Raw genomic sequence first — 27316 nt, 5'->3', positions numbered from 1 at the left:
CTGCGGAGAAGGACCTGGGAGTGCTGGTGGACACCAAGTTAAGCATGAGGCAGCAATGTGCCCTTGTGGCCAAGAAGGCCAATGGTATCCTGGGGTGCATCAGGAAGAGTGTTGCCAGCAGGTGGAGGGAGGTGATCCTGCCCCTCTCCTCAGCCCTGGTGAGGCCACATCTGGAGTCCTGTGTCCAGTTCTGGGCTCCCCAGTACAAGAGAGACATGGAGTCATTGGAGTGAGTTCAGTGGAGGGCTCCAAAGATGATTAGGGGACTGGAGCATCTCTCTTATGAGGAAAAGCTGAGAGACCTCGGCCTGTTTAGCCTGGAGAAGAGAAGGCTGAGAGGAGATCTTATCAATGTGTACAAGTATCTGAAGGGAGGGTGTCGAGAGGATGGGACCAGACTCTTTTCAGTGGTGACCAGCGACAGGACATGAGGCAACGGGCACGAACCGAAACACAGACAGTTCCATCTGAACACGAGGAAAAACTTCTTCACTGTGAGGGTGACAGAGCCCTGGAACAGGTTGCCCCGAGAGGTGGTGGAGTCTCCTTCTCTGGAGATGTTCAAAACCACTTGGACGCAATCCTGTGCAATGTGCTCTGGGTGACCCTGCTTGAGCAGGGGGGTTGGACTAGATGATCTCCAGAGGTCCCTTCCAACCTCAGCGATTCTGTGATTCTGTGATTTTTTTTTTTTTAATCTGTGACTGCAATAGCTGTGGCTTTTTGGGTGTGTTCCTTGAACTTTCATTGTTCCCAGCTCTCATTTGGAGCCAATGTTCATCCTCCACCAGTTAGTACTAATATAGAGGGCATTTCATAACTGAATTCTGATTACTCCCATCTAACTGTCCAGTGCAATGGACTTCAGGTGATAACGTGTTGTCAGCTCTCTTTGACACCAGCCACTGCATCTCCTAGGTACAAGTTAAAGCTAAGAGGTATAATCCTTTTCTCCCTTAAGACCAGTTGCACCAAAACCTCAAAGTAATCTGAATTTTGGAATGTGTCTGTACTGTCTCTAGTTGGCTTCCAAAATATCTTGCAAAGATGGGTGACCAACTTAGCCTAAAAGCATGTGGAAAGTAAGAACAGCCATGTAGTTTTAATTGCTTACCATTGAAAATAAGCTAAATTTAGGCAAGTATGAGAGGCTTATATCCTTAAAATATTTAAAGGAGAAGTTTATTGCGTAACTTACCTAGTTTATTTTCAAATAAAATACTGCTTTTTTTTTTCTGTAGGTAATATATCCTCCGCATTCAAAACTCACAGATAAAGAGGTGAGTCATGGTTGCTGTATAAATTAACTAAATGAAAAACAAATGATTTTTTTTTGAAATATAACTCCTCTCTTTCTTTTCCCCACCCTTTAGAAGACCAATATTTGCTATTTGTCTTTTCCAGATTCCAATTCAGGTAAGTGCTTCCTCCACTCGATAGCTAGAAGCGTGCAGCTATTGTTGGACTAAGCTATGTTAAAACAGATAGAATTTAGCAGTATATGTCCATAGTTTTAGATTAAGAGATTTATGTGTATATTGTAATTATTTAATAATATTACAATACAGAATAGTTGGAATTAAAGTTAAATATAAAACAGTAATTGTCTGTGTTGCAATAAAAGCTGGGGACTATCTATTTTGTGTAAGTGAAATATCAGGAATGTGAATATATAGGACCTTCCAGAAGACACATGTGCAGATGTTTCAGAATACTTTGCAGACAAAGAACAAATCTCTTAATATCTCTCTTAAACAAAATAATAATATTGTCATTGTAGACGGAAGTGTAGACACAGAATTTAAAGGGTTTAATAAAGCTGATGAAAGGGATATAGGACCCTCTTGTAAATTTTTACCTGTTTTCTAAATTTGTAAGAGTGAAACTGACTTTTCATTCTAAATGCTTTTGAATTTAGAAGTCCTGAAGGGAAAGGCCTAGGTTATCTTATATCTTCTTCTCTATTCTTTGCTTCTGTTGCTGTGTGTGGTCCTGCTTGCTGAATTCTTCTTTCATCTAAACTTTTCGTGTTCTGCTGCCAAAGAGGAGTTGGAGGCATGTGGCTGATGAGTTGGACCACCTGCAAAAAGAGATGGCAGAAGTACAGACGCTTCCTTTCACATTTTATGTCCTTACAAAAGGCCAAACCTTTAGTAACAAACTTGTCCCTATAACTGCTCTTATTCTGCTTTTGGTTGCTCTGCAGCATGACAGTTCTTATATGGGTTGATGGAGAAGTGTGCTTTTAATATGTGTGTGTGAGCTCTGGTATACATGACTCTATAAACTGTCTTAGTTAAATTTTTTCCTTCTGCTTTAATGTCATGAAAATTAAGCTTTGCTCTTGATATCCTGTATGTAAGTAGAGGAAAAGCTTCTTTCTATTATTGAAGGAGGAAATAAGCTAACTGTGTCTTAGTGTTACTCTCATTGTGATTGGCTGCAAATTTGTCTAACATTTAAAAGGTGTATTTAAGGTATAAAAATAATGCGTTAGGAACAAGGGCTGTTTTTGTTTGTTTGTTTGTTTTACAAATAAGAATGATAGTAAAATTATTTTAGGCAAAATAGACATAAAATACATAAAGAGGGTTTACTTTTAACAGGAAAGTTTTTTGCTTTTGATGATGTGACTACATGTAGGTTCTTGATCATCCATGGCTGAAGTTTCAAATGGTATGGGGGGGATTACCTGCATAAAAGCCATGTTCTAGAAATTAGGTAGAAGTAAATACATTCTGCTTTATTTATTTTTTATTGTAGGCTGTAACATAGAAAAGAAAGCTTTGTGTGATATAACAGTAAAGGAAGTTGAGTTTGCAGTTAATTTGAGGTTAGTCTGTCCTAGGTTTTTATGGCTTAAAAGTGCACAAAGGGCCCATAAAGTATCATTCATTGATAATTTTCTTGTGCATAAGGGAGAAGCAGAAAGATGAATTTTAGTTTATCTTTTTTTTTTCTTTTACAACTATGGTCAGAAATCAGTTTAACTCTTGTAATGGTCATGAATTTAAAAAAAAAAAAGTGAATTTAATGAGGCACTAGTTCATGACATTTGTTGTATTTTTGAAGCTAAGTTACTTAATACAGTTATCTTTAAAATAATACTTTTGTCTTTGCATGGATAGTTGAGGAAAGAACAGTCATTTACCTATCTTTCCAAATTCTACATACAGGAAGAGCTTGCTAAAGAAAGAAGCCGCCAAATTCTGAATGGTATTTCAGTATGTTAATGATCAAGGGTAGCTTACTTTTAGGTCTTCTCCATGTAGCTTTTTTTGTATCAGCCTAGTTTGCCCTAAATTAAGGGAACTAGTTACATAAACTTGGAGAAAATTTTTAGCGCTTTATTATTGTCATGTAAGGTATTTTTCCTGGTATTTACCTTGTTGGTCCATGTGGCTCAGCGCTTGCGTTGGTTACCTGTCTGGATTATTGTATGGGTAGCCTGTGCTGTAATATTTTGCTGCTCTCAATTTTGTCTTGGTGCATTGTGGGTTTTCTGCTGCAACTTCTGGGGGTTCTGAGGCTCCGACTTGAATGCTGTGAACATGGCAGCATTAAACCACACTGCCAGATGGATCTGGCTTAGGATTTGGGGTATCATTGGTTGCTGCAGCTGTACATGTACTGAAGGAGAAGTAAGAAGATGAAATCGAGCTCTTAGTCTACAGAGTATTTATCTGGAGAATGGAGCTTTGCCTGGGTATTTAGTCAGTTAGCACTGACTGGTGTAACACAGGACAGCTCTGCAGAGTCCAGAGGATCATTATTCACTTCAGAATTTTTTTTCCTAGAGATCTTTGCAAATTTTGTCCAAAACCTGTAAGAGCAAAGCCCTAATGAAGTTCTGTTCAATATGGAGACGCACGTGTCCTTTGCCATCTGAAAGTCCACTGCCCTAGCAGTAGCTGCAAGTTTGGTAGATCCATTTCCGTAGCCATTGGCATGAAGGTTTACACTGCTGCTGCGAGGCTGTTGTGCTGCGAGGCGGCTTGGCAGTGCTCAGGAGCTTGTCTTTCAACTGATTGTGTTCGTGTTCATTACAGTGCCTTCGAAAGGGGGGGTGGGTTGGTTGTTTTAAAGCAGGTTTGCTAGGGTGGTAGTGTGCCTGCATGTTCTTATGATTCTACCCGTCTCCCTTACCACTGTTCCCATGGATAGCACAGTCTGTTCAGCTTACACATCTTCCATTTGAACTTCAGGATTTTTTGCAGCCTCCTCTATTTTAACAGCAAACAGCATTTTTAAAAGTGAGAAAATAGCCATGAGGCTATCAGTGATACAAGTTCTGATATTACAGTTCTCATGTTCCAACTGGGGAGAGTTTCTTTGAGATCTGATCCAAAAATTAGCCCTAATTTATTTTCAGACTGCAAGTAGTCAGTACATTTAGCTAAATTTTCCTTTAGGAAATCCTTTTGAATAGAAATGAAGGGAGACTTCACTCCTTGGAAGTGTTACTGGAAAGTCTGTTCTTGTCCTCTCCTGGAACTCCCCTGATGTGACTTTGCATTAATAGCAAATATATTATTTATATTTAAATATATGGATTATAAGTTTATTTATATTTTGTCAACATCTTGAGGAAGTCTGCATTTCACTCACTTTTCTGCAGTTGGTATTTTAGCCCTCAGAAATACTAGTCCAATCCTAGGCATCCACATGGAATTAGAGATCAGCATAGTGCACTGTTACAGTATGACTGATGTCCTCTTTGGTATCAAAAAAGCTAGTGCAGTTATTCAACAGCAAAATGACATGTGGTCAAGATGATCAAAACTGTACAGCCAGGCCAATAAAATGTGGAATAATAGTGGGAGGACAGCTACTAGTAGAGCTGTTAGGGACGTGACAATCTAAGTCTTTAATAAATTCACTGTGAGGTAGAGAATTTTTTTTTTTCGTTTTGCTCTAAAGAAGTTTGTTTATTGTTATGACAGAATTGCTCACTTTAAAAAAGATTAGAATAAAAAATTCCAAATACTGTTATTTGTTGTTTATATCTTTCCCTTATATAGGTTGTCTTGGGGACACACAGTTTTGTTTTAGATTTCGACGGTCTTCTGGAAGAAAAGTCTCATTGTGTTGTTTTCTGGACCAATTGGATAGAGATCTACCAGTTTACTTAAAGGTTGGAAATAATAAAAAAAATGAAGTTAATCTCTTCTGGTTAATAGTAATGGATAGATGTTCACACTTAGATGTTTAAAAAACAAAACTCTGAACTGGATGTCTTGAAAGGCAAAGCTCATTAGATTTTTTTTGTAGCATGTCATTATCATAATATCTAACTAATAAATGAGTTCTAATTATCCTTTAAATATTCATTATTACGTATTTTGCACTGCAATGAATTGCATTGGTGACCAAACCTATTTTGTTATTGCCTGGAAACCTGAAGATCAGTTTGTAAGAACCCTTATTGGAAATCTGAAGTGCTTAATAACTTTTTATAAACCTAGGTTGAACGATTCCTCTCTGTCTCTCCCTTTCATTTTTTAAAGATGGAGGAGTCACCTAAGAGAGGTAGTGGTCAAAAAGTTCTCAGCAGAAAGTTAGGGACCACTAGGTCTTTAACTATGGTAGTTGAAGTGTCACTCTCAAATTCAACTTAGTTTTTTTAATATGGCAAATAGTTGAATTCCTGTCTGTAGGAAGGATGAAGCTGATGTTTTAGCTTTGAAATGTGAGAGAATGCTTCTTTAATACTCTGAGAATCTTTTATGAACTAATGCATTGAAAGACTGGCTTTTGTCTTTATTCAAAAGCCAGAGCTTCTGTAAGTTTGGGGTTGTTTGTTGGGTTGGTTTGGGGGTTTTTTTGTTTTTTGTTTTTGTTTGTTTTTAACTGCTAAAATCTTTTTAGAACAACTTTGCAAAATTGCCTGTTGATTTATTTCTCAGGGAATTAATTCTGTTTTTGCTTTCATGGCGTTTCAAGAGAATGTAGATGAAAGAATAGCAAAGACAGAAAGCACAGTTATTTCCACACACTGTTGCTTTCTCTTCAAAGGAGTTATAAAAGTTTTAATGCCAATAAAAAGGATAATCCTTAGTTTATTACACTTAATCAGCTTCAGAGCCTGTAAGGAGATAAGCTTGCTCATGCTTAAAAAGAAAGATGATATCAGGTTGTTGTATTGAATTCTTTTGGTTCTTTTGCAGAAGGATCCAGCATATTACTATGGCTATGTATATTTCAGACAAGTTCGAGACAAATCGTTAAAGAGAGGCTATTTCCAGAAGGTAATTTAAATTAACTTAGCAACATATTAATTCCACAGCTGGTTGTTTTCAGTGGCTTTGGAGGAACAGGATGAGTATCTTGATCTCTTAGCAATTTTGTCTACTGTTACAAATCATTTAAGTGAGAGTTATGTAGCATTGAATGGGAAGTGAAAAGGAGAAATATGTAGTAATTATTTTGTTTTCACAATATGCTTTACTAAGCCTGTATGTAGCCCAGGAATAATTTATGTGAGATTTAGTTTGTCACCCAGAAGAATAGTCTTTAATGGGTAGTTTATAATTACCTTTTGTAGACATGGCTGTTACTAACTTGATTGTGATTTATAGTAGACTGGTCAAACTTTATATGTATCAATAATACTACGTTCCAGATGCACTCTCAGAAGAAAACTTTATTTTGTATTCAAGCAATAAGTTTGGAACTCTTGGGAACTGTTTGTTTGCGGTTGCCTGTAGTTAAATGGATGGTTGACTTGTTTGTGTGGAAAATTCACTTGATACTGTATTCACCTGATTACTAGTAGAACTGAATGGCCTGTTGGGGCAGGAGGTTAACTTAAAACAGTATTTTTATACACTGTTTTGTTACTCTTTATTCCAGTCCTTGGTTCTCATCAGCAAACTACCGTATGTCCACCTTTTTCGCACTGTGCTTAAGCAAATAGCACCAGAGTTTTTTGAAAAAAGTGAAGCTTTCCTGGAAGCAGGTAGTGGCACTATTACTTTGTTCTGAAAGAGCTCCTAAAATACCATGTGTGTGTTTTGGAGAAATAACAAACACCACTGTCCCATTCTAGTTTGCATGTCTGTCTTCATTTGGAATAGAGTGCTGAAACTTTAGGAAACTGGCTTGTTTTCTAGATGATTTAACAGAACTAATCTAACCTTGGATCACTTCCAAGAAAGGAAAAGCAACAGAGCAACACTTGCAGGTGCCTCGGTCTTACTCTAGAGTTTTATTAAGTGCCGGAGAGGGCCAAATGGGAAAGTTATTTACTCTTTGCCTGAAAGTGCTGTGTTCTTTGTACTGCTTTATCCCAGAAGAACAACAGTTCTTGTTCTTCCACTGAGCAGCAATTTGTGGAAATCATTTTTTTTAATAAGAGTTGTATTTTTTTAATTACCTGTAGAAAAACAGGTTTGGTTTTGTTCTTAGTATAACTTTTCATAAGAAAAGGTCTGCAGAAACTGCTAGGATTAGTAATGATATACATAGTTGTTTACGACAAAATGTTGAAAAGCTTCCTAGCCAAGCTATTTTTCATCTCTTAAGATTTTTTTTTTTTTTTTTCTTAACTACTTGGGTTTATCTGTTCAACAGCTAACTTACATAATTGTGTGTGCTCTTTTCAAAGTTTCTTAAAATGTACTTGCATGGTTTCTCTTACAGCATGTTTCTTAAACTGATTGCGAGTCTGGTTGCTACAAAAAATGGAAGACAAGATGGTACCATTTTCTTAAAATGAATAACTTATTATAGTTCTAATGAAATAGCACATTAAGAATGTCAAAAATGCAATAAAACTTCTTTAGAGTATGGACTGAACAAAAGATAAATAGAAAGGTTGTGGGATATCAGCATTAATTTAAGATGTCAACATGTACAAAGTTGACTACAATATCATGGATTATAGCTATAAAGTATACTTTATGTATTTTTTTCTTAAGTTTGTAGTGATGTTGATCGTTGGCCACCCCCAATTCCAGGGGAAATACTGCATTTGCCCATTATGGGTATTATAATGAAGGTAAATACTCTTGCCTTTTTTCTTTTTTTTTTTGATTTTTTTTTCCCCCCCTCCACTTACTGTATATTTACTCAGTGTATTCTGCCTTGTTTTCAGTGTTTTATTCTTCAGAACAGGAATAGACATAAACTCTGCTCAATGAGGGCTGGGGAGATCCTGATTAGGTTCCTTGATTTATTTATTTATTTTTAATTTTGGTGCATGGGTTAACATGTAGTTTATTCAGACAGACAGAAGAAATATTTCAGTGCAACTCATAAATAAGTAACTCATAAAATACAAGTTTGACCAAAAAAAACCCCTGTTTTGGCCCACATGCCAGAGATTAATTTTGTGGCTGTTGCTAACTTTCAATAACAGTGTAATACGTCTGAAGAAAGCTATTAAAGTTATATCTAGTGTGTGGAGAAGAATTGTAGTGGTTAAATGGTGGCTAAGAACTGGGCCTCTGGGAGTCATAGTATCTTCATATGGAATGGAATTAAATGGACTTAATGCATCTAGAGATTGCAGTTGGAAGTAAATTCTTAGCAGATCCTTTCAAGCTTATGGCTAAGGCATGTGCATCACCAGGGAGATGAAAGGAAAGCTTCTGAAGCTCTTCTGTAAGAAAAAAAATTAATGAAGCATTGTCTGGATGTTGGGTGATGATGGTGAGTGGCAGATATGTCTTGTCTGGGAATTGACCACGTTCATCTCATTAGTGTTTCCTACCCATGGGAGCTGAGACTGCATTTCTAAACTGAGTGAAGCCCTAATTACTGTCTTCAGTTGTATCATCACTGCTTGCTTTTTGGTTTGTTTTTTCCCCCCTCCCCCACGGTTTAGGCAGTTAGTTTAATCATCACTTACACATTAGATCCGTTTGCCCACACCAGCCTCCAGCGTGATTAAATGTGTAGTACTGCAAGACTAACAGGTGCAGAGCGTGAGGTCAGGAAAAGATGTTTATGTTGCTCAGTATGTTTGGATTCTGCCCCACACCCATCAAGAAATCTGATGCTTTGGTAGAGATTTTTCTAACAGTATTCCTGTACCAATGCAATACCCCATAACTTTACTTCAGATGTTTCTCTTTACCATTAAAACATTTTGGTTTGAATTTATTGTAATAGTTGTAACTAATGTTATCGGTAACACGTTTTTGTTTTTAAATGAAGTATAATTTTCATATTCTAATGTTCAATTTAGTAATATAATACTACATAGGATAGCATATTAATTCCTGTAGCAATGATCTGTAGTCTTTAGCTCTGTATTCATTGTCATGTGAATGTTTTATAGAGTAAGTTAAGAATCATACTGTGTTACATCCTCTTTAAATGTTACATCTTGTCCATAAGTATTTTAAGTCTCTGCTGGATTAGATACAAGGAAAAGAATTTTTCTTTCTTTCTTTCTTTCTTTCTTCCAAAGTTGCGGATTCCAACATACCGTGACAAGCCTGGAACAACCCAAATAGTACAGAATATGCACCAGGTAGAGATTAGATATTGCTGTTGTATGCACCACCACAATAAATAGCTGCCTTCACTTTTTAAGCTTCTTCATAAAAGATTGGGAGCCAGTCCTCATACACTTTGTAATAATGAAATCCACAGTCTTTGAAAATGTGAGTAGAAGAGTCTAGGATTGGATTTCTCACAGAAAAGATATTTTAACCCAGTTACCTCAGCCACCTTAGGACAGGGCAAAACAAGTCTGTCTGTGCCTTCATATGCTGTATGACTGTGGCTTGAAACAACTTAAGTGTCTTGTATTGTTTCTGGACTGAAAGCCATGTGTCCATAACCGGGAGAAAAATCTTGCTTTTAGACTAATAAATACTGGTGTAGTAGTATGTATTTAGGGTATATATGATCTCCTGTCTGTAAGCATTTAAGGGAAACTGTTTTAATTAATACTTGCATATTATGATGACTAAAAAACTAGCATTGTGATGTCTTTTAGGCAGATGCACAAATCTCCATGGCCTTACCTACTGTTCATGAAGTAGACCTTTTCAGGTAGGAATTTGGACTGATTTATCCCTAGTTGTGAATTCCCACAGGTCAAAGACTAATGAGAGTTCCATAACACAGAGCTCTTAGTTTGCAAGCTAAGTTTATCAGTATTATTTTTAATACTCTTCTCTTGTCAAGCTGGCTAAAAAACAGTTTAGACAACACACAGGTCGAAACTGCAATAAATAAGCAAGTTCTTTAAATGTTCCCTTTTGCAATAATATTTTATTGTTTCAAGCGACTATTGCATGCTACTTGAAACATCCTTTTTATGCAGTTCTGTCACTTAATCGAATACCTATATCTTCTAATTCTTTTAAGTGTGTTAAAATCTTTCGATCTGTTTTTAGGTGTTTCTGTCCAGTGTTCTTTCACATTCAGATGATCTGGGAACTAGTCTTGCTAGGAGAACCACTTGTTGTGATGGCACCATCACCATCTGAATCTTCAGAAACTGTGCTAGCACTTGTTAGGTAAATACAGCAGAGCTTCTAAGGTAACAACTGAGGGAGTCCTTGCAGCTGAGTGCAACTTCAGTTGATCTAACAGACTTAAAAATTTTAGGTTTGCATGTTCTTTCATGACTTTTTGCATTGTATGCATACAATAAGCTTGTCCTCTTTTTACCCTGCAGTTGCATTTCACCGTTAAAGTACTGCAGTGATTTCAGGCCATACTTTACCATACATGACAGTGAATTCAAAGAATATACAACTCGTACACAAGCCCCGTAAGTAAACCGGATTTTGTTGTGGAGATGCTGCTCAAAATTATAAATAAGGCTTATCTTACGGAATACAATAATTAGCTATTTTAAGTAGTCACTCCAATTAGGTAGGATAGAGAGTTATGAAACAATGTCATAAATAACTGACTATCTCATAATTAAACTACACTTAGCTTAACAGGTTTCTTGGGTGCAGAGTAAGTAAAACTGGAAATATAAAAGCAAGATATGTTTTTGCTGTTCAGCAAGGCTTTGCCTTTGCAATATCTGGTCTGAAATAGCTCTGTAGGAAATTCTATTCTGTAATCAATTTTTATTTTGAAGTAATTACTGAACAAAGTGACTTCTAAAATTCAGCATCCATATAGCTGTTTTTTAAGTTAATCTGGGTGATGTCCTAGTGGAGACTATCCTTTAAAAAGTGCGCTCTCTTCACTAAATTTGTTTAAAAAATGTTTTAAATACTTCAAAAATTAAGATGCTTTTTGAAGAGCATGAGTCTCAAATCTTCTACAAAAAATTCTGTTTGTGAAACTACTTTAAGGAAATACTTTGCTCCTTCACTTTTTTTAATCATACTCTTATTTTGATACTCATACTCTTACAATATTTCCTCATTATACAAGTTATTGAAATGGAACTTGATTTGGGAATGGATTGTATAGTTAGATTCAATAATGCTTTTTTTTTTTTTTTTGAACAAAGTTATTCTACAGTCTGAACAGGCAGTGCTGTTAGGTTAAAATTTAACTCCGTGGTGGTTTGTTTTTTTTTTTCCCCCTCCCCCTCAAAAAACTATTTCCAGAAATACAGCAGTAGAAAAACATCCAAACATTGGCATTTTGTATGAGATTGTATTCCATCGGACTGGTTATGCAGGATGTAATTTAGTTTCTAAAAATAATCCAGAGAAGAATATGGCTAAACTTTAGTGACCCATGTTAAAAAACTGCATCTACTCATGTTTAGCAGAGTAGAAAGGTTGCTTAGAAGCTCAGTTAGTATTTGAAATGGAGCTAAAATCCTTCTGGCTTTTTTGTTAAAAACTGTAAAAATCAGAGACTTTTAAAGCCATGACTCTTAAGAAAGAGGAAAAATTCAGATGATGCAGGTTCTGTGTCTTTTCTTTAGGGAGAGGGGAGCAAGGGCTGTTTTGATTTATTATGCTCTTTCAGAAATTACTTCAGTGGTTTAAAAACAGAATTTGTTCCAGAGAATACAATAGATGAAGGCTCCAAAAAGCTACCAAGTAGCTTTCTACAAAATTTTGCTATTGTATCATCAGTAGCAACAAAATAAGATTCCTCAAGATTTGCTGCTAACGTACCTTGACCTGGAGAATTTTTTTGTGTGAACGAAAGATTTACTTTAACCTTTGGTCTTCTCCTGCAATTAATAGAAGAATTTTATGTCTTTAATTCTTTAGTTCAGTTCATGCACATTGGTCCAAACCAATTGTGTCCCAAACTTGCTTTTTAGTTCCTACAGTATAGATGTGAGATGATTTGATAGCTATCTTAAGTTAGGCTTGGCCAGTCTTGATCCATTCTTAGAGAGAAGGAAGATTGTCTATTGTTTGTGATCTTTTGAGTCATTCAGTGTGTCTGTTAACTTGATTCTGTTGTTTGACTTGACCATGAAAAGAACATAAACCATCATAAATTTAGTTTTCAGAGTACAACAAAAGAATGTTGAGACCTTTTATGGACACTGTCTTTATCATTGTTTTGGAAAAGAAAATTTAAATTGGATGTGGTAGCACTTAAAAATTACAAACAACATTTGCAAATATCGGTGAATTTAGAAGAATAGTACAAGTGAGATTAAGAAGATTATAGAAACAGCAGAAAATTCACGTGAATGGGGGGAAATACATATAATAAATATCTGGATTAAAATGTTTTCAGGTGAACATCCTTGAATAGCAGTAATATTGAGAATAAATTATTTGCTGGTGAAGGTTGAGTTCAGTGACAAGCAAGAAAAGACTTCAGAGAAACTGATGCATTTTGTTGCTGCTCACTCTAAGGTGTCATGGAGTTGAGAGATGAAAATATTTGTGGGTTAACAGAAATTGATGCCTATTTGTCATCATGGCATAACTGGAAGAATGGAATAAAAATGTGAAGATTACTTGCTGCTTCCCTTCCTCCCCACCTTGCCTTGAGAAACAAGGAACTTCTTAGGGATGGTGTACAGAAAGTGATAAAATTTGGGATTTGTAAAACCAGTCTGAAGAAGTGATAATCTATTTTTAGTATAGCAGTTCCAATGAGGCTTGCAGTAATACTGCAAAAACATTTAGCTCCAAGATGGATGGCAGCCACTATACTAAAATATATGTTGTTAAATCCTAAATTCCATCTTAGGGCTGATGTTACTACCTCAGAAGTATCCGCGTACAGTGCGGACATAAAATCTTACAGGTTGCGCGCGCTTTGGGTTAATGCTTTGCTAGCAATGTGCTTGTACTTCACCACTTGATTACTGCTTTTTAACAAAGAGCAATAAGGTGTTGGGAAGGAAGTAAAATAGTACATGTCTCTCTCCTTAATCTCACCATCTGAGCAGTAGCTCAGCTGAGAAGTTTTGCACACATGGCAGTCACATTGACATGCACATTCAAGTACCAAGTGTAATGTGATAATAAAACCTTAAAAAATAGTAATCTGCCCTTCAAAGATATGGTCAGATTTCTGATCATTTAACAAAATAGTGATAATTCAGACAATACTCTGTTTTCATCAGTGCAAATGGGCAGAATTTAGCCAAGAGTCTGTGAAGAAAATCTGGCACTTTTACTCTCTGCTACAGTTTGGACTTTAAATAAGATGCATCTGTTCTGCCATTGTCTAAGTTTTATAGACTTTGTTAAACTTATTGTGCTCTTACAAGTAACTTAAATTTTAACTCTTAAATAAGTGCAAAAGCAAAATAATGTAATAATCTAAATCAATATGTGTATAATAATAGTTTTTTAATAATTAAAGATGTAGAAAATGACATCTTGTAATCATGAAAACAAGCTCTTGCTGTCATATTTTAAATATTGTCTTTATATTTCTAGACCATCTGTCATTCTGGGGGTGACAAATCCTTTTTTTGCCAAAACACTCCAGCACTGGCCCCACATTATCCGAATTGGAGATATTAAACTTCCAGGTAAGATACAAATTCTGCTACAATCCTGTACTACAAGATCTAAAAATATAGTGTGACGTCATTTGCTGTCCAGGAGTTCACTAGCAGGATACTCTATCTGTGTGCTTATTTATTAACCAACATATAGAATTCAGTTTAAGGAATAAAACAGTGCTAACTAAATACTCATGGATGAATATCTGTTCGATGAAATTAAGCTTTTGATTACTGTATGTCTTATATTGCCAAATCTAATACCTTAAATGTAAAAGGTAGTAATACTCAATAGTAGTGATGTTTTATCTAAATTCTCACACAATCCTGGTTTTGTCTCTCCACCAATAAGGTAATACACAGAGAAACATAATTTATTTCTGATGTTAATTCTAGGATGAGTAGGATGTAATAAATTAGTCACAGCAAGGGCACAGAAAATAAGACTCATGTAAAAGTTACTGTTAATGTTACAATATTATAAAAAGATGCCTGCTGACGGCATTTTAATAAAATAATTCTAATCTTGCCATATCCTAGTAATTATTGATTGTTCAAGTTGATGATTTCCTTATGTGAGTAGAACGTTATTGTAAACTTCGGATGGCATATGAATTACCAACCTGTAATAAATCCTGCAATACTGTAATTATGAAATGAAATTCCTGAACTTAGTTGTTTACCAAGACAGGTTCACCACTCTACTTTGAAAGTGGGAATTCATAAATATCCAGTTAGGATAATATAATATTATATTTTTGTAGAATAGCTTTGTTCCATGTCCAAGTATACTAAATTAGTTAAGGATTAGGTACTGTCTTCAATATAACTGGGCAATTTTTTTTGTTTACTTTAGTTTAAACTTAAAAATATCATGCTGGTCTGTGCTTCAGAATGCCAGTTTTGGAAAACAGCTAGCTGATGTGTAGGAAATTGGGAGTTTAAAAAAAAAAACCAACAACCTTAAATTATCAAACCTCTGCTTAGCTGTTTGTGCAGGTGGCCTTCAAAATTGGTATGCAGTTTCAAGGATGAAATTCTGAGGTTTTGGTGCAGATACATGATTTGCTTAGTCAGGAAGTTCCAGAGATGTATCTGGCTCACCTGCCTTTAAAATTTTCAGGTTTATTTCTTTAGGGACAAAGAGAAGGGTTGTGATGTTGTTCCTTTTCCACCCACCCTGGCAGTTTCAGTAGTAATTTATACTATTACTTTTTCTGAAGTCTTGCATACAACTAGATCAAAGTTCTGCAGAATTTAGAGACTGGAGGGGGCTATATCTGGCTGGAGAAGGATATATCTGACCAAAAGCAAAACAACTAATCCTACTTTGGCCTATTGAAAAGGAGACTTGAAATCATATTCTTAGTTCATGGCTACTGTTTAACTTCTGTATACATAACAGTTGTTATTTTGGTCAAAGTACTAAAGACTTGTTCCTGAAAGCATTCACCTAAAGAGAATGAAGGAAGATGGAATAAAATTTGACATTAATGAAACAAATATTCAAAATGAATAGCCTGTATGGTATTATTTGCCTGTTTACTGTATGTTTTTGGATATATTCTTCGATGCTTGTTTGTGATGCCTCTTACTACATTAGATTGTCTTCTAAATAGAACTATTAGCTTATAAGAAATCAGTGCAATGTATAGCGTATTAATTGTAGTATTTACATTAGGAATTAAGATTTATAGTAAGATGGCTTTAAATGTTTTGGCAGGTGAAGTTCCAAAGCAGGTGAAAGTGAAAAAACTGAAGAACCTAAAAACTTTGGACTCAAAACCTGGTAATAAGTTGGTTTGGAGCTGAAGTATCCAGTCTTTTCTAGGTTAAAAAAGCATACTCTGTTTTTCCTTTGGTTGTATGCTGCTTCTTTTTTCTTGCCTTTTTTTTCCTTTTTTCTTTTTTAGGGGTTTATACATCTTATAAGACATATTTAAACAAAGATGAAGAAATCATAAAACAGTTACAAAAGGTAATACTTCAAGTCTGTTCTTAATAGAAATTTTGTATACTGTCTTGTGCTACTGTTTTTATTTAGGGCTGAGGTCTGTCTGCATATCTAAAATGATTTTGATTTTTCTTCACCCCGATTCATAACTGGAAAAAAAAATTATATATGTATATGTGTATATATCCTCCTTCTAGAAGGCATGAGGATATTTGCATGCCTCTGCCTTTCTATTAGCAATTTCTACAACAATGGGAGTGGTGAAACTGAAGAAGTTAGCTTAATTTAGTGAATTTAAACAACATCCGTTCATCTAGGTTTTGGGTTGTTGGGGTCTCTCTCCTCGCCCCCAGTCTCCTTGGTCTAGAAATCTCACATATGACGTTTTCAACAATCAGAGCTTCCAAATTCTGACTTACATAAAAGCTTATTTATAGAAACTTCCCTTTCCTTTCCTATATGAATTTTACACTAAAACTCATGTAAAAAAATAACAGCCAAAGGAGTGAATATCTGTGCTCAAGTAGTCAGTGCGATTATTTTGCTTTAATGGTTCGGGGTGAGTGGTGCTGTATGTAAGCTTATGGCAAGTGAATACAGAAATACTGGAATAATTCTTAAAAAAAAAAAAAAAAAAAATCCATATTTACATATTTTGAGATAACAAACTTGTATTGTGATTTCTTTTTAAAGGGTGTACAGCAGAAACGTCCCACAGAAGCACAGAGTGTGATTCTTCGGCGTTATTTCTTGGAATTGACAGAAAGTTTCATTATTCCATTAGTAAGCTGTTATACCAATGGGTTTTTATATATATATATGTGGGATAGGTTTGGTGGGGTTTTATGTTTTTTGTTTTAGCATTAGTTTTAGTAGATCATATTTGAGCTAGAGAAATTTTACAGTATTTTAGAGAAGTTAATATACAGCTTAATGTTATCTTACATTTCTTTAATTACAACACTTAGCACTAAAATATTGAAGGCAGTAGCTTAATGTCTAATATGAAACATTTATACACCCAAACAGCAGGCTTAGATCTCAAAAGGGAACACTCCTCTGTATATTTTGCTGGACATCATTTTCAGATGTTCACTTGTTACGTATTGTGTAGCATTTATGCAAAGCAAAACTATATATGTATTTTTATTATTTATTTATTTATTTATTAACACGGAGTAAGAAGGAAATCTCTAATCCTTCCTCGGCGTTTGAAATTCACTCCCCTTTCCTTTACATTGTTCAACATTTTTTGCCTCTAAGTATATGGGCGTCTCCCCTGAACTGGAGAAGTGTAAATATTGAAATGGTAGAGTTGGAAAGCATTTTGTGATGACAAGAGTTGTATAAGTGTATGCTTTTGTAGTAATTTGTTATGATAGCTGGAAGGTTATTACAAGGTAATCTTTCTACTAATATGCGAAAGATTAACTGACTGAACTGGTAAGTTATACTGGTTTCAAATTTTTTCCCTTAAATATTTGTTCTGTCTTCTAGTGATTATCTGCATGTACTTCTTTTCTGTGTGAATCTTCGAAGTTCAGAGAATTTTTCCCTTTTCAGGTCATATTTGTGCACTGACTGTTCTTATATTTGGCATGAGAAAGTGCATCCAGCACATTTTGGTTCTTTTCACCTGCCTGGTCAAGACAGTGCGTTTCACTGCTTGTCTTCTAGATAGTGAACTGACTTCTTCCCCGCGGATTCGCTTATCTTTGCAACTACGTTTTTCCCTATTCTCCATCTGACTTTCAGAGAACAATTTCTTCAAAGGCAGATTTTATTTATTGCCATTGCATACCTGCCATAGACAAACTTCATCAATCAAATGTCCCTGGGCAGTTGTTCTATGGCCTCAGGGCAGGTTTTTCTCATATTACTGCAGTATTTGTAGGACTTCTTTAAAACTTGTGCCTACTTCAAGTATAAACAAAGGTTACAGCGGACTTATGAGGAAAAGGCAACGTCTCCACTTGGACTCGGAACCTCTAGAACTGGCAAAAGGATTGTTACCAAATTTAGCTTTAGCTGTGCTCCTGTCAGGAAGTGTTAATGGACAATATGACATTTCTGCAGGAGCCACAGAATTTGCTTTTCTCTTACCTGTTCTCGCTTTCCTTGCTGTTACTGCTGTTTCAGAAAAACTGGCCAAGTTAAATTCGGTATGGATGGATATTACAAACACCTACATACCTTTGGGGAAGAAATGATATTCATGCACAGAGCTTTTGACTAGATCAGAAAATCAAAGATTAATTTAGGTTAGAGGGGACAGGTGGTCCAACCCTCCACTTGGCTAAATACAGCTAAATATCAAACCTTGCTTTACAAATACAAGCATAAGCTTTTGGACAAATTCAATACTCTGTTATGTCCCCTGATTCTAGAGAAGGCTTGTTTGTTAGCCTCATGCTTCAGCCTCCCCATTAGAAGCAGTAATTGCAGCATCTAGATTACTGGTGACTGCAGCGATCAGGCACGAAGCTGCTTGCCCCAAACCCTGGATTTTGGAACTATAAGGTATTTTCATGATGACTTCCCGTTTCTCAGCCATGCATCTGGCCATAAACCTGATAAAATTTTACAGCCCGGGGAAAAAAAAAAAAAAAAAAATCCTGAAACTGCATTGAAAGCTTTCAGAATTTTCGTCTTATTTTATGTCTCCATCTCAGCAAAGAGCCTCCAGTTCTTGCTGTAAAGTGTAATAGAGACTAGTCCAGGTGATGTGAAGGTTAATAATTGGACTAATGGCATCTAGTTCCTTCAATCATAGCTTTTGGAGCAGGAATTCTTCTGATTTTGTTGCTTTATCTTTCTCTGTCTCTATCTGTGATAAGCTATATTGTTTTTCCTCAGAATCTCATTAGAATGGTTTCTAGAGAGCAGATCTCAAGACTGCTATGTTTTCCTCCCTGCAGCTTCTATGCACTGTTCCTGTAAAGGAATAATTCTTAAGTTTGTTGTATCAGGAGATATTTTCTTCTCATTTTGGGGGCTATAAAGCTGATTGCCAGAAAGCTGCTTGCAAATTCAAATGACTCTAAAAGATGCTATTATAATGTTACAGAGGAAAGACTGATTTTTATCTCAACCATCCGTGTGTCTACTTCATATCTATCAGGGCATCACACAGAAAATACCTTTCCAGTGGATCAGATACATTTCTTGTACAGCATCCTGCTATTCATGGAATGCATTTTTTTCTCTTTTTTTTTTTTTTTTTTGGTTTAGCATGCACATTTGGTGTCATGCTCTCTGAATACGATACTTAAGCTGTTCAAATCTCTAAGCCTAAGCTGGGGGACTAATTTTGTCTCGTTTTTGTCTAGGCAGTAGAGATTATTGGAATGCTTCATGCTCATTCACCAGATAATTATTTCTTTTGAACAGAGTTCTCAATTTGCTGAAAGAAATTTAAAAAATATGAATTTTTATCTAATGTTACTGTAAAAACTTACCAGTCTTGTAAATTGAAATCTTGCTGTACTGTTTGCAGGCTCCTGACATACCTTCACCTTGACGAACGAATATGGTCTATCTTTTCTCTCTCCTGTTCTTTTGAGACAGGATGGGCATGTAGGTTGAACCTAAAACCTTTACCTGGCCTTCTCCCCGCCTTAGTCAAACTTTTACTTCAAGCAAGAAACTTAGTTCATTTTCTTTTACAAGTCTTATACTTCCAGGGTAAAATCACCCTTTAGATTCTCTGCTTCAAGAAAAGTATACGGGGTGGGGGTGTTCTTTGTTTTTTCAAAAGATAGAACTGGACTTTCATAACATTATCAAAGCTGCTTATGTTCATAGATCAAAAGGAATAGCCATTTGCCCGCAAAGACTTTCAAAATGGTTAACGGGTTGTGTTGGTGAGCTTGTGTGAGCTGGCAAGGTGGAGCTGCCTCCTGCCATCAGCACTTAAGCTCCAGCAGTGGCCTTGCTGAGAAATGTCTCCACCACTGATAACGTTAAGTAGCCATCTGGGGCTCTAGCTATGCCTTTGCCAAGTATTGCTGCTGCAGGGATGTCCAAAGCTGATAGAGCATTTGGCAGGGCAGTTCTGTAGTTAATTTTTGTATGAGGGACTCAATTCCACTTCCAGATACTTGATACAATGTGGGATTAGTGCTTGGATTTGATCAATTTGAAGGTACCTGTGAACTGACACTAAAATGGAAAGAGAGATTATTTACTAGTAGTCGGGGTTCAGGTTGTAATACTCAATATATACATTTGCTTCCTGCCCGCCTTTCCCTTTCCCCCCGAGTCCTTCTTGAATCTTGCTGATGTGAGGTTCTGTAGTTGAGAAATCCAAATGGGATCAGATAAGCTCCTTCTTATACACACATATGCTAAATATGCATGACCTTTACAAGTACTTAGAAAACTTTGTGGTCACAAGTGATAAGTAAACATACACGTGGACTGTGTATCTTAAATACTGGTTATGTAAACAACCTTTCTTTTACCTTTCCCTAGGAACGTTATGTGGCAAGTCTAATGCCTCTGCAAAAATGTATATCACCATGGAAGGTAAGGATATATACCTGCAATGAGCTGGAAACTGGTGATTAGAGAAAAAAGTTATGTTATGCTAATTCATCTTTTTTTTTTTCCTCTTTCCATAGAGTCCACCACAGCTGAGACAGTTTAGCCAAGAGGACTTCATGAAATCACTGGAGAAAGCGGGACCACAGCTCACTTCAGGTTTAAAAGGAGACTGGATAGGACTTTACAGGTTATTTCTTTAATCAACATAAGAAATTAAACTGAACTTAAATGAAGGCAAATCAGTAATATGAATGCTTGAGCAAACTTGCTGTCTATTGATTTGCATATTTATTCATAAGACTTACTTTTGGAATATGTGCTTTAGTAAGAATTGCTAGTCCTTAGCAGACTTCTAATAACCACTGAAATCGGTTTCTCCGTAACCTTTTAATGGTTTTCATAAAATGCTACTAACACCAGTAGTATTTGTGTTGTTTTTTTTTTAACCTAGTTCTAACTTGATTCCTCCTTCCAATCAAACACAAAGATTTAAAAACAAGGATTTTTAAAACTCAGTCTTGCTTTTATCCTGCCAAGATTCCTTACTTTTACTGTCTTTTAGACACTGTTTCTCTTCAGTTCTCTCAATCCTTTTCTGGATTGATAGAAGCACTTGTATTCTGCTTTGGAATATTTTATTTTTCTGAAAGAAAACAGAAATGATCCTAATACCTTCTTCAGCCTCCAACATAATTTTTTAATAATTGTGAATTGATGGCACAGAAAATGGAGTGGTATCAGAATTGTAATTAAAACACAAAATTTGTTTTGCTTTTGTCTTTTACCAGGCATTTTTTGAAATCACCAAACTTTGATGGCTGGTTTAGGAGCCGGCAGAAAGAAATGACACAGAAGCTGGAGGCCCTTCATTTAGAAGCACTCTGTAATGAGGTTGGTAAATGTGTGCTTATGATGATACTTATATTAAAATTCTCCTCAATGTCAGTTTTATTGCTACTGTTTACATTGTGCACATAAAAATGTTGATGACTTTGTCAAGTCTGAGTAAAATATGAATTAGTCAAGTATAGACTAGAACTAACCTAGCAAAAGAGAACAATAATGAAATACAGTTAATTTTTATAATGATTGGCACCATTTGTAAAATACATCTTCAGTCCATTTTTGCTCTGTTATACGTTTTGAATTTGACTTTTTTTCTCTCCCAAAACTCTTTTTTTCCTCCTACTTGATACTGTTATCTCGTTCAACTTCCTTCCCTGGTATTTCATTTGATATATACTATTTCACTACTAAAAGTGTTTTAGGTTTCTTTGTAGGTATAAATTCACTGAGTGCCATAGAAAATTTGACAACTAATTAGATACTGATAGTATTTAGAACTGAACTAGAACTGATTCATATTAATTAGAAACTGAGAAGTGAAATCTGTTATTGATATTTAAAAAAATGCCATATAAATGATCCTAAGTTATAAGATGCATTCTGTAGGTCATGCTGATACCCACTTCAGCTGCTTATTTGAGTAAGAACAGCTGGCTGAAATACAAATGTTACAAGAGTAAAACAGATGGTAGGATGGCAAGATAAATAGGGAGTAGAGAGAACAAAAAAGTAAGTCAACATCATAGCTTAAAAAAACAAAAAGTTGACTGGTGGTTTAAAAAAAAACACAAAACAACAACAATTGATTTTTTTTATCCCTTGCCTTGTCAATTCCCAAACAGTACATTGTAGCAGCCGAAATAGATTGTTCAAATAGAGCAGCCCAGATAGTTTGCAGGGTAATAGCTAGGTCAACTATATCACCTAGAATCTATCTATAGTGACTATATTTGTCACTAATTTATTACCAAGAAAAGGATGAATGTATTACTGACGCTGATCCTTAATAGCTTTATTCTTTTGATCCACGATTTACATCTTTTTTTGTACAAGAGCAAATGTCTTTAATAGGTGAATAGTAAAAGGGGAGAGGAACAGAATTTGTATAGCGAAATTCATTTAATGAGTATATTTTACTAGTTATCCACTATGTGGTAGATCTCCTTTAATGCCCTAGAAACAAGAAGTGCAGCCTGGCACTATTTTAATCTTTCATCATGCTGGCAGATCTAATTTAATAATCATTCAGTGGTATTTTGCATTGTAGATGCTGTTTTTGAAACTAAGCCTCTTCAGCACTTTTTTAATATATGTATATTTGTTTGTATTGTGGTTGTGCCCTGGTCCCCCTAGTGCTAAGCACTGGGGAAACATGCAAATAAAACAGATCTTGTAGCTCATACTAGAGGCAGTAGATGAGTAAAATGCTTTTAGTAAATGGTTTGAGAATAAGGAAAAGGAGAAGGCCTATTCTGATCAGCAGATATAAATAACTACTGCTACTTCTGAAAATTGTATGTATTGCCATAAATATTTCAATACTTAATTTTTATTCTGTTAGAACTTGGTTTTCTGGAGTCAGAAGCATACTGAAGTAGAAACAGTGGATCTTGTCTTAAAGCTAAAGAATAAACTGGTAAGTGACTGATTTGAATGTGGCTAAAATTTGCCTTACTTAACTAGATAAAAGTTGTTAAATGTGTTAAATAGTTGTGTTTACAGGTACTTCAAATGAAAATATGCTTTAAGATCTAGGTAGTTCAAGGAATCGCTCATCTAGGTTACTAAATGAAAAATAGTTCAGTTCAGCCATGACTGAAACGTTAGTCAGCATTCAATACCAAAGTGAGTGATTTCCTGTGATTAAGTTATTGACCTCCTTCTTTATTATCTTTTTGCAATCCCCAAACTTCCCAACATTAGCCAGCTATGTCAGAAGCCAACTATTTTCATCAATTTTGTTTTGTTAAAGCCAGTTGGAACTTTGTGACTGATCTCAGTGAGAGCAAGACTGAATCATCAGGGAAGCGGAAAACCAAACTTCCTTGTGATGATTAAGTCTCTCCAAATCAGTGTTATCTCGTGCTGGTGTGTGTGTGGATATTGAGGAAAGATCTCAACCTGCTGTTGTCCAAATTCATACTCAGCAGGCAAATGAAGAATTCATTCTCCAGATCCACTAATAGGTCATTTTGATGTGTATTAAAGTAAACTTGTGTTTTTAGTTGAAAACGTGTTTTATTGTACTTTCGCAGTTGCAGGCTGGCAGAGAACATCTTCCTGTGAAAACTGACACACTGAAAAAGCTGCAGACACACATTGATGATATTATACTAGCACTTCCAGATGATTTACAGGACATTTTGCTCAAAACTGGCACAACATGATTTCTACGGGGATTTTTTTGTGCAGAAAACAAAAGGCAAAATTAGTTTCACAGAACAGTGGCATACAAGGTTTGGAACACGGTTCTAAATAGTATATTAACACTACAGATGGACTATACTGACAGTGTAGTCCATTATACTATTTTTCACTATTTTTTCCACTTAAATACCAATGCAACTAAAAATTCCTGTGTTTAATTATGTTTGAAATAAGTGCTCTTAAAGAAAAATCTGTGGGCATATGAAACTATACCATAGTATAGGACCACAGTGCAGTGCTGGCATTGCAGAATATTTTTTAACTGGTGCTGCTTTACCCAATCATGTTAACTCAGGGGTATGCAATATAGATCCTGTACTGTCAGGTTGATGTAGTATCCGGTTTCTTTTAAATGTTTATTTTTTGTTTTGCTTTGTTTTTTCTTTTTAATGCTTTCATCTGGTGATAAGCCCACCTGGCATATTTGGTGACTTGGTCAGAACACGTAACGTTGAGGTATTCTACTGGTAAATCATTGCTTTCAAAACTGCTTCGATAGGGGCATTCTCACAAGACAAGTGAAAGCACCAGATGAGTTCTTAACTAACTTTTCTCTTTCTTACCCTCTTGCCAGTGATCATATTACTGTAATATCTTTAAAGAAGAGAAGACATCTGACAGATATTTCCTGAAGAGGAAAGTCTCTTCCATTCAATGTCAGATAATTAGGGTGCTCTTATTCACATGCCTTAATTAAATACAAAGTAATGATATTCTAATTAGTGGTTTTAAACTGCTGACATTCAGGATTTAAAATGGATTATTAGTGTAAATGTAACTACATAGTGTTCATCACAGAAAATAAACACAGCAAGTTTAAAAATTGATGATTTCAGTAGTTAGCTGATATACAATCTGTTTCAGTTGGAGATCATAGCAGTCAGCTTCTGTTAATTTTTTTTTTTTTTTTTTTTTTCTTACACCAGGAGGGTCTCTGAGGAGGAAGTGGGGCGGGAGGGAGATATTCTTGGCTTCAGCTGAAGAAAGTCTATGGAACGGTCAAACTGTGGCAAGATAAGATTGTAGTACAAAGTTATTCTTCAGTATATGCATATAGTACACCTGCATAAAGGATAATTTCCTCTTGCATATTAAGCAACAAGAATGTGATATTTATCTTCTTGGACAAGCTTCAGTGGTATATAAGAATTCAGCTGCTCCACATGCAGTATTCTTTGACCCATTTCAAGCAGAATAAACTTAATGCTATAGTGTACGCACAGCATACACTCTTACATGACAAGTGGATTACAGTTATCAATAAATTCTTCTTTTAAGTGCTTGGATAGAATTTTTTTAAACTTAGGACATTGTAATCCTGCTATAAGAAATGCTTTTGTATGATAAATATTTCATACCATCTTTCTAAAAATGTCTTATTTAGATATAAAGTGTCACAACAGTATTTTTATGAAAATATGTATTTTAATACTGTTACGGTTTGTATACAATTATTCATGACCAAATGTTTAATGTATCTATTACGCTACTTAAACTACACCACTTTGGCATTAATTTCTAACTTGCAGTTTTTTTGCACACTCTGAATAGCATTTCTAGTCCAGAAATTAATAAGTGGCCATTCTTACACTAAATTATCTTAAATATTTAACCTGGAGCACTGTGTAGTTTCTTGGAACCATGTTAACTGGTAGCAACTATGGTAACCTATTATCACATGACTGCAAATATGTATTTTTGTAAAAATAAAGTTTTTTCTTTTGGAAAAGTTACGTGACTTAGATCACAGATATGATCTGTGTAACTGAAGCTGTTCAGCAGCTTGTAGAGACTGCTCCTTACTGTGACCTGCAATAAGCTGTATGCCGTGATCTGTTCCTTTTAGGTGACCAGAAATACATGATGTGATGGAGTGCTGTTGTAGTTTGATCATGCAGTAAGTGGTGGTTGTGTGATAGAGCTGCAGGATTTCAAGAAAGCAAGTGGCAGGGACTGGGTTCCCAGCAAAATACATTACAATCTTCGGTTTATTTCCTCTACATATCCAAGAGGCCCTTGGAAAACATTGGAGTGGGAAGCAGTCTGCAAGTTTGTTTCAGCTTTCTTTTATGGAGTTTGTATTAGTTTAAATCCCTGAATAACTAGATGTTTCAACAGAATTATTAGCAGCTTGTTCAAAAGAAAGGCAAAAGGAAAAATTGTGCTTTTCTTTTTTTTTTGCCATTCTTGTCAGTGATTTCTAATGCTTTTAGCAAAGGTAGATCAAAAGGGCTGTGCCCTATAACTACAAGTCTAGGCAAAATGTAGCCACTAAGATAGGAGCAGCCTTTCCATTTTGCTGGTTTCTAGTCTTGTCCTGTCCCCACAGTTCCTTTGCACTGAGCATGTGCATGTCATTAGGGATGCCTCTGCCATTTGCACTGTTGCAGCAGAGGCTTTGTATCAGCTACAGAAGGCAGTTGCCAGCTGGTGAACTGGAATTTTCCCATCCCTGTTTTTTTACTCAGTGTGTTTAAAATACAGAAATGGAGGGAAAGAGCTCATACTAGCCCTTATTCATCTGAGGCTTGAGAGCTAAAGCACAATGCAAGAACTACTAGTTTCAATAACTTTACCTCTTTCTTCCTCTGACTTAAATGCACTGTTTGGATGGGAAAAGATCCCTAAGTGAAGAAGGAGAAAACACCTGGATAACTAAAAAAGGTCCCCCAAAAGAGGTAGCAGCTGTGTAGTAAGGAAACACTAAAGATAAAGGGCCCCAGCTGGGTCATCTGAAGAAATCAGGACTGCCTGTATTAGAGTAACAGGAGAGTAAACTCAATGTGCCTCTGATCACAAAAGCAGAAACTAAATAAGCAACATACTACCTAATCATAAATACCAGACAAAATAAATATAAATCTCCTGATTGACTTTGCTGGGATGTTGGATCAGGCTTTGGTTACTTCAGACCCATGCCATTGTATGTTGGATTTTACCCTTAATTGGTAAGACTGGTTAAAACCATACTGGCATGTGTGTAGCCATCAAGTGATTTAAGTTTATCAGGCAGCAAGTGTCCGTGCAGCTTGTATTCTTTGTACACTTAAATGAAGTGTATGGGTTGCTTTTTGCTGACTTGGGTCTGAGCAGTGACAAATAGTGATGAACATGTACTGTTCTGTCTATATTCATAGTACATCTTAATAAGGTGTCTCCCATATTCTGTCTTTCTTAACAGAAAATTACATTTTATTCCCTCTGGTTATTACCAGTTGTGGTGAAAACTGTTAAGTCAATATTTTATACAGAAATGCAGACAATGAAACAACTTTAAAGGCAAGTTAACCATGTGGCTAAATAAGTTACGTAATGATTAAGTTGCCTTAAAGAAAAAAAGATGGAAGCAAGGCTCTCAGCATTACGTGGGAGAGAGAAAGCCTAAGTTGAGCATTAGGTACAGTAGTTTACTGTTGGAGCCTTATTCAAAACTGCCTCTCTATCAAGAACATTAAAGCTAGTTTTGTTTTGTTTTTAATGGAGAGTAAGTAAATAGCTTATATGTTGAAAATGTTAGCTGTCATGTACTGCCGTACTGTTTAATTAGCAGAGGTAGGGCATGACTTCCTTTCACAGAATCACAGAATCGCTGAGGTTGGAAGGGACCTCTGGAGATCATCTAGTCCAACCCCCCTGCTCAAGCAGGGTCACCTAGAGCACATTGCACAGGATTGCATCCA

General features: G+C 35.8%; 2 protein-coding genes across 7 annotated transcripts in view; both read left to right on the top strand.

Moving 5' to 3' along the window:
• The window catches only part of DENND6A (DENN domain containing 6A), a 38057-nt gene extending 12679 nt beyond the window's left edge, over positions 1-25378 (top strand). For 4 of the 6 annotated variants that reach the window (XM_026079002.1, XM_026079001.1, XM_026079003.1 and 1 more), the window contains 19 exons: positions 1242-1280; positions 1374-1416; positions 5022-5134; positions 6168-6248; positions 6853-6958; positions 7920-7999; positions 9416-9478; positions 9950-10005; positions 10353-10475; positions 10637-10732; positions 13797-13891; positions 15588-15653; positions 15778-15842; positions 16512-16601; positions 20292-20345; positions 20441-20550; positions 21152-21254; positions 22771-22845; positions 23465-24461. In XM_026079002.1, coding sequence (XP_025934787.1) covers positions 1242-1280; positions 1374-1416; positions 5022-5134; positions 6168-6248; positions 6853-6958; positions 7920-7999; positions 9416-9478; positions 9950-10005; positions 10353-10475; positions 10637-10732; positions 13797-13891; positions 15588-15653; positions 15778-15842; positions 16512-16601; positions 20292-20345; positions 20441-20550; positions 21152-21254; positions 22771-22845; positions 23465-23596 — 1590 coding nt within the window. In that variant the 3' untranslated portion in view covers positions 23597-24461. Of the gene's footprint in view, positions 1-1241; positions 1281-1373; positions 1417-5021; positions 5135-6167; positions 6249-6852; positions 6959-7919; positions 8000-9415; positions 9479-9949; positions 10006-10352; positions 10476-10636; positions 10733-13796; positions 13892-15587; positions 15654-15777; positions 15843-16511; positions 16602-20291; positions 20346-20440; positions 20551-21151; positions 21255-22770; positions 22846-23181; positions 23430-23464; positions 24462-24562 lie in introns of those variants that run through there. The other 2 variants (XR_003255693.1, XM_026079005.1) reach the window with 2 other exon arrangements.
• Positions 23571-27316, top strand: part of ARF4 (ADP ribosylation factor 4) — a 17668-nt gene continuing 13922 nt past the window's right edge. Inside the window, exon 1 of the mRNA XM_026079007.1 lies at positions 23571-23665. Within this exon, the coding sequence (XP_025934792.1) occupies positions 23593-23665 (73 nt within the window). The 5' untranslated portion in view covers positions 23571-23592. The remainder of the gene's footprint in view (positions 23666-27316) is intronic.

This window comes from Apteryx rowi, unplaced genomic scaffold, assembly GCF_003343035.1.
Source record: "Apteryx rowi isolate R43461 unplaced genomic scaffold, aptRow1 scaffold_49, whole genome shotgun sequence".
Lineage (NCBI taxonomy): Eukaryota > Metazoa > Chordata > Aves > Apterygiformes > Apterygidae > Apteryx > Apteryx rowi.
The sequence above is the reverse complement of the archived record's forward strand: the minus strand, read 5'-3'. Positions and strand labels throughout refer to the sequence as shown.